Here is a 15,213-nt window from a genome sequence, read left to right as displayed (position 1 = left end):
CTCTTAATGCTTGTCAGAAATCCCCCCTACTTCAGATGAAGCAAATTTCTTCGTCAGCGTCCTTAACTCTATAGCACCACCTTGTGGTCACCAGCACAAACTTTCCCTGGCCACTTCCAGAGGACCAAGGTTGGGAGTGGAGGAACCACGAGTAGCTGCCATCCCAGTCCTTGCTAAGTGCTTTCATGTGCCTTATTCCAGTTAATCCTTATTACAGGTGGTGAAACTGCTACTCAAAGACATGGAATAATTTGCCAGCCTCTCAAGTGGAGCCAGGATTTCTACCTCAGACCTCAGATCCTGCTTCCTACTGCGCTCTCCTGATAGCTTCCCGGGAAGCTGGCTAGCATGGCACTTCAGATTCAGGGACTGTCTGATACTGTGAAGTCACAAACCCAGTTAACAGCAGAGCCAGAGCCAGAGCTTTTTTTTTGCTTTGAGACAGTCTTGTTGTCGCCCAGGCTGGAGTGCAGTGGTGCCATCTCGTCTCTCTGCAGCCTCCACCTCCCAGGTTCAAGCAATCCTTGTGCCTCAGCCTCCTGAGTAGCTGGGATTACAGGCACCCGTCACCTGTCCGGCTAATTTCAGAAGAGTCAGGGTTTCACCAAGTTGGTCAGGCTGGTCTTGAACTCCTGATCTCGGGTGATCCACCTGCCTTGGCCTCCCAAAGTGTTGGGTTTACAAGCATGAGCCATGGTGCCTGGCAGAACCAGAGCTTAACTCCCTTGTTTGGTTCTGGGCTCTTAGCTAAGCCCCAGGTACACCTGCCAGTTTCAGGGAAGGACTCCTGGAGATGGCTGTACCTGAAACTGAATTCACCAGACAGGGTTTTAGACTTGATTCACAGAGAACCCTGGAGGTGGTGCATTGTTTTCACCCGTATTTCTAGTTCCTGCTATTCAGCCACATCCTCAGCAACGTGCAGCACCCACACTGCCACAAAACAAGCAGCTGTGCCCTGCTTCCCTAGCTCTAATCGGATGCTCCCACACCACTTGGCTATTCAGTTCCCAGGTCCCCTGAGACCCGGTCCCATCAGGACTGGACTTGGCAGGCAGGAATCCCAGCTGGCATTCACTCAAGTTGGCAACAAAGGAGAAGCTGGCATGAGGCTTAAATTCCACCTTGGCTCTCAGCCCTGAATCCACCGTGCCTATCTGGGAGTGTCATGGCATGCGTCTTGGAGTCAGAGAACAAAAGATGGCAAGTGCTGCAGGCCCAGACAGGCAAGCACCACAGCCCATACATCCTGCACCACTGTGCTGCCTCCCAACAATTTTGTCTTCAACAACAGCACCTAGACATGCATTAGGAGGGAAAATTACACTTCCACTAGCACAGGCATGTTCGCCCCTTCCCAGCTGGTAATTGAGTTTCGTTGTCAGGGCTATCATCTAGATCAGGTGAGAAAATGGGTGAAAAGTATGCCAAGTGCCATTACTGGTCAATTTTATTTAAAACAGTTTTCTCAAACCTAGAGAAAGCAAACCATGCACCACCTTGGCTCCTCAACTAGGCTTCCTAAACTACCAAAGAGGCTCTCTAAGCACCTCAACCTTGGGGGAAAACAAAGAAAACAAATTCTCTTCTGCTCTGAACCTGGCCTAGGAGCCTTGCTCTACTGGACCAGCACCTGCTCTTGGACGGGCTACTACTCTCCTACCCAGTGTAAGGTATGTAAGATGAAGGAGCGTGGGAGGGAGAGGGCCCAGGCCTAGTTTCTGCTATTCCATCTGGCCCATTCTATTATAGGACTCAAAGACAGATACAGAGAGAACTTTGGAATAAGGCCTGGGATAAAATTTTGGTGTTATCACTAAAGAGCTGCTACTTAACCTTCTTTTGTTCTGTTCCATCATCTGTAAAATTGGGTACCTCCATGGGATGCTGGGTTATGGAATAATATACCTAACATACCTTAAAAAAAAAAAAAAAAAAGCAGCAAGATTCCCTTTGGCGTGCGTGCATGTAGAATGGGGGAGAATACAAATTAGTGTGGCCCCAGCAACCTGAATCTTCTTCCTCTACCATAACTCTGGGATTGTGACCTCAGAAAAACTTTGCATATACCTTTCCATAGACAAATGTAGTAAACACAACTCAAATCCAAGGCTGAAATGCTACTGGGCATGACTAATCTGAGGTATGCCTTGGAGAACTCACTATCTCCACAGTTCAGGCCTTTCTAGACCAGTCCTAAAAAATCTCAAGCACACAAAGTATATTCTTAAATATGGTTTAATACTCTTCTCCATTTCTGTACATCACAACACCAAGATTTTGCTGCTTAGGATCTCTCTGCAGAGGCTATAGAGAATGCAAAGGCTACGGTTTTCACCCCCTCTTATTTATGTGTTTGTATGTGTAAGTGTAATACATATCAGTATATATTGATACACACATCAATATATAATGCAATATATATCACCGAAGAGAACACATTGATTAAAGAAATACAAAAATTTGGCATCATTTCCAAACTTAAATAGTAAAAATAAAAACTACAAAAGGAGCTGCATACCCTAAATGTATCATGTGAAACAACAAGCATATTCAAAAATGTAAATTTACATCCAATTTCTCTGGTCTTGTCCTATCACATTAGACCCATTTACAATGGCGAAACCCTCAGGTACTGCTGTGAAGAGAGCATGTTTGCTCGCTCTTGGGTGTTCTGCAAACAAATAGCAGAGCCCAAAGCAAAAAAGCCTGTTCCGGTGAAGTCTCCCACGCTGGTGAACACCAAATAATGGACTCTTCTCACTGGGGGTTGAGACATCAGGTTACACATTGACAGACAGTATTTGGACCTCAGAGTACAGTGTGAGAACCAGAAACTTTACATTTAAGACATACTCCCTTCATTCAAGTGAAACAGGATTATTGGAACGATAGGCAGGTCTGTAACCTGGGAACAAGGAGCTGGTTCAGACCAATAAAGCTACGAGTGACTGAATCAAGTCAGTAAAGAACAGCAGTCAGGCACTAAAGTGTTAAAAGTACCCAATTTGAAAACCAAATGCACCCCACTACCCTACAGTCAGTGTGGAGGTGATACCAATTGACTTTTAAAACCTTTGGTCCTTCAAAGTCTGTTTGGTATACTTTTTTCCATTGCTCCCACTGGGCACATACTATACACTTTGTTCAACTGTCACCACCTTGGGCACGCCATGACCCTGCATGTCAGCTGGGTTCCAGTCTGACTTACAGCCCAGCTGTGACGCATAAGCTTCAGGGTTTCAGGCCAACTTTTGGATCCAACATGGTCTTAAATCCATGGTGCCAGAAGCTGTGTCCCATCCCTTCCCACCCGCCCCTCATTTCTCATGTGAGAGGTGCTTGTAAGTCCCACATTTGAAACAGATGCTCCAACCCCACCAGGAGGTCAGGAGTTTATAATTACATGCAGTCATACATGTCTGTCGTTCCTGTGAAAAACCTTGCAATTCATTTTAATAAATCAAAACATTCACATAATCTCATGCCATCCAACACAAGGAAAACACATCCACCTCCCTTTTAACAAGGATTGACCCAAGCAAAATAAAATCCTCTTTAAATTTCTTCGCTTCCACTTAAATTGCATGTTTTATTTCTCCCAATCCCAGCAATAGCACAGAAGCCCCATCATATCCATCCCAAACTGGTTTTGAGTAGGTTAAGGTTATAGGGACCCCCGTCAGAACATTGATACAAAGGGCTCCCAAACGCCGGGCACAAATGTGTCTGCAAACAGATGGAAGTAAACAGTGCACTGGCCCAAATGCTTCATGAGTCTGTTTGATTTTGCAATGCAATTTGCATCCTTGAAACTGCCAGTCTGGAGGGGACGGGGTAGCGTGAGGGAGTGAAGTTGAAAGTGCCTCCTATTAGCTCACCCTTTCAACATTAAACAGAGACCAAGAGAGAAATGGTTCCAACATTTCACCACATGTATTTCTTCTTATGCAGTCTAAGCTGAGAATGCCATGTAAATGGGTCACTGCGAAATGCAGCAATTTAATTTTTCTCCAATCAAAATAAGAAACAAACCAGTATGATCTCACTTCTATTAACTTTTGAAGGTTTACAGCAGTTAAAGTATTTTTGCTTCTATGTATGAAGGTTAAAAAAATCATTTTTTTTCATAAAATACAAGAGCAACCAATTTCACCATCGAGTAAAAGTAAAAACTGGGATTCTTTTTTAAATTAGTTCAAAGTGGCATTTAGGAACTTAGTTGTAGGCTGCTGCGCTGACACCATGACAAACCAAAGTGTAGGGCTGGGTCTGGTTTTGTTTCGGTTTTCTTTTCAATATCCAATGCTCATGGATTAAGTTCTGGAAATGTTCCAATTGTAAGGCAGGGATCTGTTTGGATTCCACCATGGGTATGCTCCTTGGGTTGGATGCTGGAGGGTGAGGCACATTTTGCCGGACCCATGTCGACTACCTAGTAGTCATCAAGGTCAAAAAATTCATCGTCTCCTCCTTGGTATTCCATTCCCTGGAAATCTACTCGGTACCGCAAGATACCTGGGGAAACAAACCAAAAGGTAAATTACCTGTTCACGGAATGGGCATGGTAGGGGGCTGGTCACTCTAATAAGGGAAGCCCCATTCTCTTGCAGAATTACAGAAAACAAAGAGGCTGTAATAAACATGGGTCCAAAATAGGAACCTGCACCTGCTGCGTCCATCACCTATCTCAGCAGATAATGAGCACCTTCCCTGAAGCAGGGCTAGCCAGGAGTGACCTTGGCCTGAGACCCTGGTTTTAAGTTTGGTTTGCTGATTTGCTACTCACCTCCAATTCCACCAAAGCCTTTCACAAACTGAGACCCTTCTTGTGATTTATCTGTGACAATTTCCAACGTAGCTCCAAATTTTTTATAGTTGTTAGCAAACCATTCCAACAGGGGCATACTCTCGATAAGCTCATGTTCCTGTCCGGTCTACAGGGGTGACCATGAGATACAAAAACAGGGGGGATTAGGATATATGAAGGCTAATTAGCCCCTCGCACAGCCCCTTGCCCACCTATCACTCTCATCCTCCCACTCATAGGCATGTCTGTGTGTAAAGCTCTGTAAGTCATCTCTGGTTTTGATAACATAATGGACATAAGCAGAGAAATTCGGATTATTTCAAACAACACTTCTCCTCAGACCACCCTCAACCATGAAATACCAACACAAACACTCAGTGGGTTTTCAGCCTATGATTCCTACTGTTGACTCTGGAAGTCAGGCTGTTGTAGTGTCTCTAAGCAGGACCCATTCAATGACCCCGAAGAGACCGGCCAGGACTGCTTTTGGGAGTGGCCTCAAAGAGAACAAAGCTCTCCAAACCAGAATTTGAGGTTTGGAGGAATGAGGAAGCTATCATTTAAACCTATCTCATACAGGAGAGTGATACTTTCAACTGTTGTGATGCATTTAGAGCAAACTAGAGAAGCCACTGCAGTGGAAGAGCTGATCAAGTGAAGAAAGCAGCACAGGTTTCATAGTGCAGGAGAGGCATTATGCAAATTACATTTTTCTCCCTATTAAATTTCAAGGATAATGAAATGTTTTCCTGATTGCTTAACTACTTAAAAACAAAGAAGGCCGGGTGCGGTGGCTCATGCCTGTAATCCCAGCACTTTGGGAGGCTGAGGTGGGCGGATCACGAGGTCAGCAGATCGAGACCATCCTGGCTAACACGGTGAAACCCCGTCTCCACTAAAAATACACAAAATTAGCCAGGCGCGGTGGCGGGCGCCTATAGTCCCAGTTACTTGGGAGGCTGAGACAGGAGAATGGCGTGAACTCGGGAGGCGGAGGTTGCAGTGAGCCGAGATCGTGCCACTGCACTCCAGCCTGGGAGACAGAGGGAGACTCCGTCTAAAAAACAAACAAACAAACAAAGACAAACACAAACAAAAAAACAAAAAACCAGGCCAGGCATGGTGGGTCACACCTGTAATCTCACCACTTTGGAAAACCAACACAGGAGGATCACTTGAGCCCAGGAGTTCAAGACCAGCCTGGTGAATACAACAAGACCCCATTTCTATAAAAAATAAGGCTGCCCAGCACAGTGGCTCACGCCTGTAATCCCAGCATTTTGGGAGGCTGAGGCAGGTGGATCACCTGCAATCACCTGAGGTCCCAGCTACTCGGGAGACTGAGGCAGGAGAATTGCCTGAACCCAGGAGGTGGAGGTAGCAGTGAGCCGAGATTGCACCACTGCACTCCAACCTGGGCGACAAGAGCAAAACTCCGTCTCAAAAAAGGGCATGAGGGTTTGTGCCTGTACTTCTGACTACTCAGCAGACTGAGGCAGAAGGATTGCTTGAGCCCAGGGGTTCGAGGTTAGTGACCTATGATTGTGCCACTGAATCCAGCCTGGGTGACAGACCAGGACACTATCTCAAAAAACAAAAAAAAAAAACACAAAAACGGGTACGGTGGCTCACACCTGTAATCCCACCACTTGGCCGGCCGAGGTAAGCGGATTGCTTGAGCTCAGGAGTTGGAGACCAGCCCAGGGCAACATGGTGAAAACGCCCCTCTACAAAAAATTTGAAAATTAGTTGGGCATGGTGGTGTATGCCTGTAGTCCCAGCTACTAGAGAGGCTGAGGCAAGAGGATCATTTGAGTCCAGGAGGTGGAGGTTGCAGTGAGCCGAGATCATGCCACTGCACTCCAGCTTGGGCAACAGAGCAAGACCCTGTCTCCAGGAAAAAAAAAAAAAGCTGCAGTAACTATGATTTGGCCTCCTTCCCTGAAGTCAGATTTGTATGTGGCAGGCAGGAGATGACCACCTCCCACAGCCACCCCCCGCAATTAGTATGAGGTTTGGTTTCCCAAAGCTCACCCTCTACACCGCCAGTGCTCTAGCACATGGATTTATGCTTGCATGTATCATCAAACCAAGAAAATAATCACATACCTCTTTGTCTGTGAAATGAGATTTATCCTTTTCTTGCTCTGGAGTTAGATAGAGAATTTTCTCCTCTGTAGTATTAGGAGGAAAAAATGTGTTAACCTGGCTCTCATGTACTAATCTGTGTAAGCTCTGTAAGATGAGGTTAGATGAGAAAAGGGCTCAGGGACTCAATCTCTCAACCTTTTTTCCATAAGCTGTTAGCATACACTGAGTGTCTACTAGGTACAGTGCTTCAACTATAAGGAACATCAGAGATGCTCAAGATACAGTCCTGGTCCTCAGCAGATTTAACAATCTTAAGCAGACGTTAAACAGTTCAAGCAGAAAAATCTATGCAGGAATGTACTACAGACTGAAGGAGTAGGGAACAAGGGGTAGATCTACCTTCTGACTGCTCCTGAAATCAGACATCCCTCCCAATCTCCACCCCAGGCTTCCTGGCTCAGTAACAAATAGCAACCTTATTTTCTCATTCTCATACCTTCTGTGCCTTGGCAATGAAGAACATATCTCATTATATCCAGATTTTCATAGACTATTAGAATTTCTACAGCTCCCATTTCCAAAGCCTTTAGTGTATCTTCAACGCCAAAACAGTACTTGCCCGTGTCCTGGCTGATTTCATCGAAGTATCGTCCTGTGATTAGGGATCAGTCAACAGGACATATATTAAGTTTCCCTAGTAGATACAAACATACCTATTCAACCTAATGACTACAGAAGATAAAAAATAATGCTTTCGGCCGGGCGCGGTGGCTCAAGCCTGTAATCCCAGCACTTTGGGAGGCTGAGACGGGCGGATCACGAACTCAGGAGATCGAGACCATCCTGGCTAACACAGTGAAACCCCGTCTCTACTAAAAAATACAAAAAACTAGCCGGGCGTGCTGGCGGGCGCCTGTAGTCCCAGCTACTCGGGAGGCTGAGGCAGGAGAATGGCGGGAACCCGGGAGGCGGAGCTTGCCGTGAGCTGAGATCCGGCCACTGCACTCCAGCCTGGGCGACAGAGCGGGACTCTGTCTCAAAAATAAATAAATAAATAAATAAATAAATAAATAATGCTTTCACTAGGCAAAAGAGTTAATAAAAATACTAAATATCCTCTTTTTACATTTTGGTACCTTGTCTCATACATACAAACACGTATAGACGTACACACACACACAAAAACATTTCACAGAATATGCAGTTGCATTTCACCGATACCTATTAATTTCTTCTCTTGAATGAATTTCACGTTGGAGAGGACTTCAGTAGATAACTCAATAGCTTGGTTGAATCCATTTTCACCACCATAGGATATATCAACTAATTTTAAAACTTTTGATTGTAACCTCTGACACACAAAAAAAATATTATTAGTATTTATTGGTACTTATTTAAAATATAATTAAAACACCTTTACCCAAACCCACTAACTCTCAATGGCATGCAAAGCTCAGCATTATGATCACTGAAGTCTAAATATGGGGAAGGAGCCCAGTTTAATCAAAAGCTGCTCTTACAGTGAACAGCACTGCCAGGGTAAACTTTCCCAGCCAATTACATCACACATTTCATTAGATCTACTACAGGACAACTCATTAAGTTCAAACAAAAATAAGTTATTGTGGAGGAAAGGGGGAACCACTGGCTCCTGCAAAATAAGGTAACAGAAGTTAAGACGGGCTGGGTAGGGTGGCTCACATCTATACTCCCAGCACTTTGGGAAGCTAGGACAGGCAGACAGCTTGAGTCCAGGAATACTGAGACCAGCCCAGGCAACATGGTGAAACCTAGCCTCTACCAAAAAGTACAAAAATTAGCTGGGCATGGTGACACATCCCTGTAGTCCCAGCTACTTGGGAGGCTGAGCTGGGAGGATCACTTGAACCCGGGAGATCGAGGCTGCAGTGAGCCATGATTGCACCACTGCACTCCAGCCTAGGCAAGATAGTGAGACCCAGTCTCAAAAAAAAAAAAAAAAAAAAGAAAAGGTGTAAGGCAATTTCTTTGGTGGACCTTCTACTGTAAGGCTACTTCCTCCAGAAGACCTTGGAAATGTATTACGGCTGAGCCCATGTTATAAAATGGGCTTTAAATGCTTTAGGCTGAATCAGCTGTCATATTGCTGAGAGCTTTGCTGCTATGTATCTCCAAGAACAAATCAGAAAAAGAAAATAAGGAACAGGTTTTAGTTTATTTGAAATCAAACTCCATTCTACAGCCAATTCTGACAACCCAACTAAACCAGGGACCTCCACAGGATCCATAAGAAGCCCACCTAAAACTGGCTGATTTCGGAAGAGAAGGGGCTCAGAAAAGCACAGGGGAATGTTTCCTAATAAACATCTGTAAACCTGCCGTTTAACTCAGAGGTAGGTTTTTAACCCAGGGAATTTTTAAAAAGATGTGTCTGTTCCAGTGCTCACACAGAGGACTCACCTACTCCTACCTAGGGACTTACATAATAGAGCATGTACTTCTTACTTACCTGATCAAACATATCAGATTGACTTAGTTCAGTTTTAAAGTCAGCAGATCCAGCTAAAACTAGACCAGCCACATTCACTTTGTCCCCAGAAATAAACAGCTGCACAGCAGTCTCTGCTACTTTCCGAACATAGTTATGTCGCTTTTCCATTCTTAAACGGGCAAAACGCAAGGCTGACTGACCTCCTCTACCTTGACACAAAAGTAGCAAGAGAAAAAGGCAATTATTAAGAACTACAAGATGTCTTCAAATTAAAAATAAAATAATCATGTCATCATCCAAGAAAAGGACAAAGAAAAATCACCATTCCCTTAACTAAACGTGTAGCATAAACTGCTACTTGGTTTCAGAGAGCGACTACTAATTCTATGTCAAGAGAAGAGCCGTAAGCACCAGTGAGGCGCCCGTCACTCCGGGAGGCTTTTCTCCCTATCATCTGGGTTCATTCCCCTCACATCATACTGTTTTCTCTCTTTTTTTCTTTTTTGAGACAGAGTCTTGCTCTGTCACCCAGGCTGGACTGCAGTGGCGCAATCACAGCTCAATGCAACCTCCGTCTCCCGGGTTCAAGCAATCCTCCTGCCTCAGCCTCCCAAGTAGCTGGAATTACAGGCACCCGTCATATTTTTATATTTTTAGTAGAGACAGGGTTTCACCATCTTGGCTGGGCTGGTCTCGAACTTCTGACTTCGTGATCCACCCAGCTCGGCCTCCCAAAGTGCTGGGATTACAGACATGAGCCACCGCACCCGGCCCATCATACTGTTTTCTTATTGCTAGACACAAAGTAAGTGGGTTCATGTTCTCCTCCTGTATTACCGTGTTTCTTTGGGAGATCCACAGTGAATTTGTGCAGGACTTCTCTTGTGTTTCCTTGGAGTGTGCCAAAAAGTGCACCACTACCATCTATTACAATGAATCCAAACTTGCTATCATCTGAAAGTAGTGCTGTAAGAGCCTGAAAAGCAAACACAAGTACCACATGGTGAATCCCAAAGCTTTGCTAAGGTCAAAAAAACTCTGAGAAAGGACATATATAAGCCCTTTCACTCCACTCACCATGTTATTAGCACTGTGGAAAAACCATTCTATGGAATAATTTATAGACTTCAGTTATAATCATGTAACTCTTATGGACAAATCTGAACCCAATAAGGAAATAATGGATGATATCTATGTGAAGCTTTTCAACATATTTGACATGGGCATGTAAATATAAAACCACAAAGATATCTGTATGCCCATGTTTATAGCAATATTACACACAGCAGTTAATACTACTCAATCTCAAAAAGGAAGAAAATTTTGAAACATGCTACAATAGGGATGAAACTTGAATACATGCTAAGTGAAATAATCCTGTCAAAAAAGGACAAATACTGTAAGATTCCACTTATATGAGGTACCCAGAGTAATCAAAATCAGAGACAAAAAGTCAAATGGTGGTTGCCAGGGGCTGGAAAAAAGGGGGAACAAGGAATTATTGCTCAATAGATATAGTTTCAGTTTTGTAATATAGAGTTCTGAGCTGGGTGTGGTGGCTCACACATGTAATCCCAGCACTTTGGGAGGCTGAGCTCAGGAGTTTGAGACTCTCCTGGGCAACACAGTGAAACACTGTCTCTACAAAAAAAATACAAAAATTAGGTGGCTGTGGTGACACGTGCCTACCAGCTACTTGGAATGGCTTCAGTCAGGGAGGTGTAGGTTGACAGTGAGCCAAGACTGTGCTACTGTACTCCAGCCTGGGTGATAGATCCAGAGACCCTGTCTCAAAATACAAAAAAACTTTAACTTTTTCCTTTTTTTCTTTTTTTTTGAGACAGGGTCTCACTTTGGTGGCCAGGCTGGAGTGCAGTGGCCATCATAGCTCACTGCAGCCTCGAAGTCTTAGACTCAAATGATCCTTCTGTCTTAGCCTCCCAAAGTGCTGGGGTTACAGGCATGAGCCAGCATGCCTTTAAAGGTAGTACAGCTAGTGATTCTGAGTTTTATGAGGAAAACCTTCCTTATATGTTAACTTTATATCCCCATTATTTATGCTTTCCCAAAGAGAAAATATTGAAACAGTCCTGGGACATACACAGATAAGAGTTCTCACAATGGAATCAGAATACTACACACTTAGTAGATCTCTAATTGCCAGGGTACAATCTCTTTGGAAGTAAGAAACTGTTACCTATTCCATTTTATTTTATAAACTGGTCCTCCTGTTTGGCCTCCCAAAGTGCTGGGATTACATGGGTGTGAGCCACAAAACCTGGTCTTACCATTCCATTTTAAGAAAACAGCCCCTTCAATAATTGACTAGAAAGCAGATGGATCAACTAAAAATCCATCTTTAACAAAACCATGCTAGATAGTTAGCATTAAGACATGAATATTGTGGCTGGGAGTGGTGGCTTATCCCTGCAATGGCACTTTGAGAGGCCAAGGTGGGTGGATCACTCGAGGTCAGGAGTTTCAGACCAGCCGAGCCGACATAGTGAAATCTTGTCTACTAAAAATACAAAAATTAGCTGGACGTGGTGGTGCACACTTGTAATCCCAGCTACTCAGGAGGCTGAGGCAGGAGAATCACTTGAATTCAGGAGGTGGAAGCTGCAAGGAGCCGAGATCGTGCCACTGCGCTCCAGCCTGGGCAACAGAGCAAAAATCAATCTCAGAAAGAAAAAAAAAAAAAAATAGGCCTTGAATATGAATATTGCACATTAATAATATAGCCTTATCAAAATGACCTGTTAGGTAGACTGAAGTTTTCAATAAATCTGCTTATCAGGGAACAGGCTTATCCCTTATTAGAATATATAATTACCCTGATAAACAGGATATAACCCTCTCAGTTAAAGCTAAAATGTACAAAGTTAGCAAGATTAAACAGTATCTTAGAAAAGGAGTTAAGTTTTGGAAAAAAGCCAACAAGGCTAACTCAGTAAGTGAGCAAAAGCCACACACCATGGGTACCTGGTACTATTTAAATCAACAAGATTCAAAATCTGCTTTCATCCAACCAGATACAGGTGAGTGGTTTCAGTGGCTGAGAGGCTCCCTGAAGAACCCTCTGCTGTCAGTGTGGTAGTGAAGAGAAAAACAGTCTGGATTGTCTATACAGTCGACCAAGATCCAACTATAAATGGACTTCCCATCAAGTTAGCAAAAATCATCTATTGTAAACTGTCGACAAATGTCAGTTCTAATTCCACTGTAGAGGTTTTTCCCTAGGTTGATGAAAGGCAAGAGACTGAACTAGGAGCCAGCTGTGAATTCTTGATTGTTCTACTGTTGACTGATTTAGGTCACTCTAATGAGGTTTCCTTTCCACCATTCAAGTTCATCTTATGGCAGCTTTGTCACTCAAAAGTTTTATGGGGAAAGGGAGAAAATGAGTTCTTACAGTTCTGCTACTAAAAAGTTTACAATTTGTTTTATGAAAACTGAGTGCAATAACTCAAAAGAGTATAACTGGACTGCTTGTAACACAATGGATACACACTCAAAGAAATGGGTACTCTATTTTCCATAGTGTGATAGCTCACATTGCATGCCTGTATCAAAACATCTCATGTACCCCACATACACCTACTATGTACCCACAAAAATTAAAAAAAACACACACACACACACACACACACACACACACTTTGGGAGGCTGAAGCGAGCAGATCACTTGAGGCCAGGAGTTTGGGACAAGCCTGGCCAACATGGCAAAACTCTGTCTCTACTTAAAAAAATACAAAAAAATTAGCCAGGCATGGTGGCGCACACCTGTAATCCCAGCTATTCAGGAGGCTTGAGGCACAAGAATCGCTTGAACCATGGAGATGGAGGTTGCAGTGAGCCAAGATTGCGCCACTGCACTCCAGCCTGGGCGACAGTGTGAGACTGTCTCAAAACATGCTCAATGACTAGTGTCATAATAAATGTAAATTGCCTTACTTTTTGAAAATAGCTGTGTAAAATGGTACAACTGTTTGGAAAACAGTCTAGCAACTTCTTAAGAGTTAAACATAATTACTATATAACCTACACAATTCCACAAATCCAAGAAACATGAAAATGTATGGTCACACAGAAACTCGTCCATGAATGTTCACAGCGGCATTATTCATAACAGCCAAACAGTGCAAACAACCCAAATGTAAAACTGATGAAAAGATACATAAAATATAAAATATGGCATATATGTATACAATGGAATACTACTTGGTAATAAGCAATGAAGTGTACCGATGAATGCTATAAAGTATAAAGTATAAAATAAAAGAAGCCAGTCACAAAAGGCCACAAACTATACGATTCTATTATATAAAATGTCCAGGCTGGGCTGGGTGGCTCATGACTGTACTAGTACTTTGGGAGGCTGACGCGGGCAGATCACGAGGTCAGGAGTCTGAGACTAGCCTGACCAATGTGGTTAAACCTGGTCTCTACTAAAAACACAAAAAAATTAGCTGGCTGTGGTGGCATGTGCCTGCAATCCCAGCTACTCAGGAAGCTGAAACAGGAGAATCCCTTGAATCTGGGAGGCGGAGCTTGCAGTGAGCCAAGATTGTGCCACTGCACTCCAGCCTGGGCGACAGACAGAGCTAGACTCCTTCTCAATTAAAAAAAAAAAAAATAAAAAAAAAAAAAAAAATAAATAAATAAATAAAAGAAATTCAGCACAAGCATATCTACGGAAAGAAAACATAGTGGTTGCCTAGAATGAGAGAGGTAAGTGGGAGGGAGGGGGCACTGACTGCTAATGGGTATGGGGAAAGAATTCTGGAGTGATGAAAATGTTCTGGGCTTGACTTCTTACCTCTGTATGGAATTTGTTGTCACACAAATACAATGACGTATTAATTGGTTTGAAAGGTTCAAAGTCAATGTTGACTTTCTTTTCCTTTCCTTCTTCTGTTACAATTGTTCCACAGTATACAACCAGACCATTTGGAGGTACTGCAAAGAACACAAACAATTTGTCTACTTTATTCCACACCCAGTTTTTCCTCAAACAATAGAAAATGTTCCATAGCCTATTTTCCCTGCCTGACCCTTTAAGTCATAATTTAAATAAAGCAGAAAAGGCCTGATATCTCTCAGGCAGAACTCTCTCCCTAATTTTAAAACTTCCTCTGAGATGTTTCAGTAGGATTTATTCTTTAAAGTAAACAGGCTGGACGTGGTGGTGGCTCACGCCTGCAATCCCAGCACTCTGGGAGGCCAAGGTGGGCAGATCACCTGACATCAGGGATTCGAGACCAACCTGGCCAACATGGTGAAACCCCGTCTCTACTAAAAATACAAAAATTAGCCAGGCATGGTGGCGGGCACCTGTAATCCCAGCTACTCAAGAGGCTGAGGTGGAAGAATCGCTTAAACCTGGCAGGCTTGCAGTGAGCTGAGATCGGATTACTGCACTTCAGCCTCTGGGTGACAGAGACTGTGTCTCATCCTGGAAAAAAAAAAAAAATTGAGATGATGTCTCACTCTGTCACTCAGGCGAGTGTGCAGCAGCAAGATCGTGGCTCACTGCAACTCCCACCTCCCGGGTCCAATCGATTCTCCCGCCTCAACCTCCAGAGTAGATGGGACTACAGGTGTGTGCCACCAGGCCTGGCTAACTTTTGTATTTTTTGTAGAGACAGGGTTTCACCATGTTGCCCAGGCTGGTCTCGAACTCCTAACCTCAAGTGATCCACCTGCCTCAGCTTCCCAAAGTGCTGGGATTACAAGCGTGAGTCACTGCGCCTGGCCTACTTAACTTCCAATAAACAAAAAACAAAACAAAACAAAAAAGCTAACCACCAAGGGCAAAGAGACATTGATGATGGCTGACTTA

The 15,213-nt window shown here is 43.7% G+C and overlaps 1 protein-coding gene across 2 annotated transcripts in view; it reads right to left on the bottom strand.

Moving 5' to 3' along the window:
- Nucleotides 1-2,222: 2,222 nt before the first annotated feature.
- Nucleotides 2,223-15,213, bottom strand: part of ETF1 (eukaryotic translation termination factor 1) — a 38,451-nt gene continuing 25,460 nt past the window's right edge. For both annotated transcript variants that reach the window (XM_033181081.1, XM_033181082.1), the window contains exons 4-11: nucleotides 14,191-14,330; nucleotides 10,209-10,347; nucleotides 9,390-9,580; nucleotides 8,123-8,252; nucleotides 7,398-7,553; nucleotides 6,920-6,984; nucleotides 4,790-4,937; nucleotides 2,223-4,518 (exon numbers count right to left, since the gene is read on the bottom strand). In XM_033181081.1, the coding sequence (XP_033036972.1) occupies nucleotides 4,436-4,518; nucleotides 4,790-4,937; nucleotides 6,920-6,984; nucleotides 7,398-7,553; nucleotides 8,123-8,252; nucleotides 9,390-9,580; nucleotides 10,209-10,347; nucleotides 14,191-14,330 (1,052 nt within the window). In that variant the 3' untranslated portion in view covers nucleotides 2,223-4,435. The remainder of the gene's footprint in view (nucleotides 4,519-4,789; nucleotides 4,938-6,919; nucleotides 6,985-7,397; nucleotides 7,554-8,122; nucleotides 8,253-9,389; nucleotides 9,581-10,208; nucleotides 10,348-14,190; nucleotides 14,331-15,213) is intronic.

Source organism: Trachypithecus francoisi, unplaced genomic scaffold (assembly GCF_009764315.1).
Source record: "Trachypithecus francoisi isolate TF-2019V2 unplaced genomic scaffold, Tfra_2.0 Lachesis_group2, whole genome shotgun sequence".
NCBI classification, from domain to species: domain Eukaryota; kingdom Metazoa; phylum Chordata; class Mammalia; order Primates; family Cercopithecidae; genus Trachypithecus; species Trachypithecus francoisi.
This window is presented reverse-complemented; position numbering and strand designations above follow the sequence as displayed.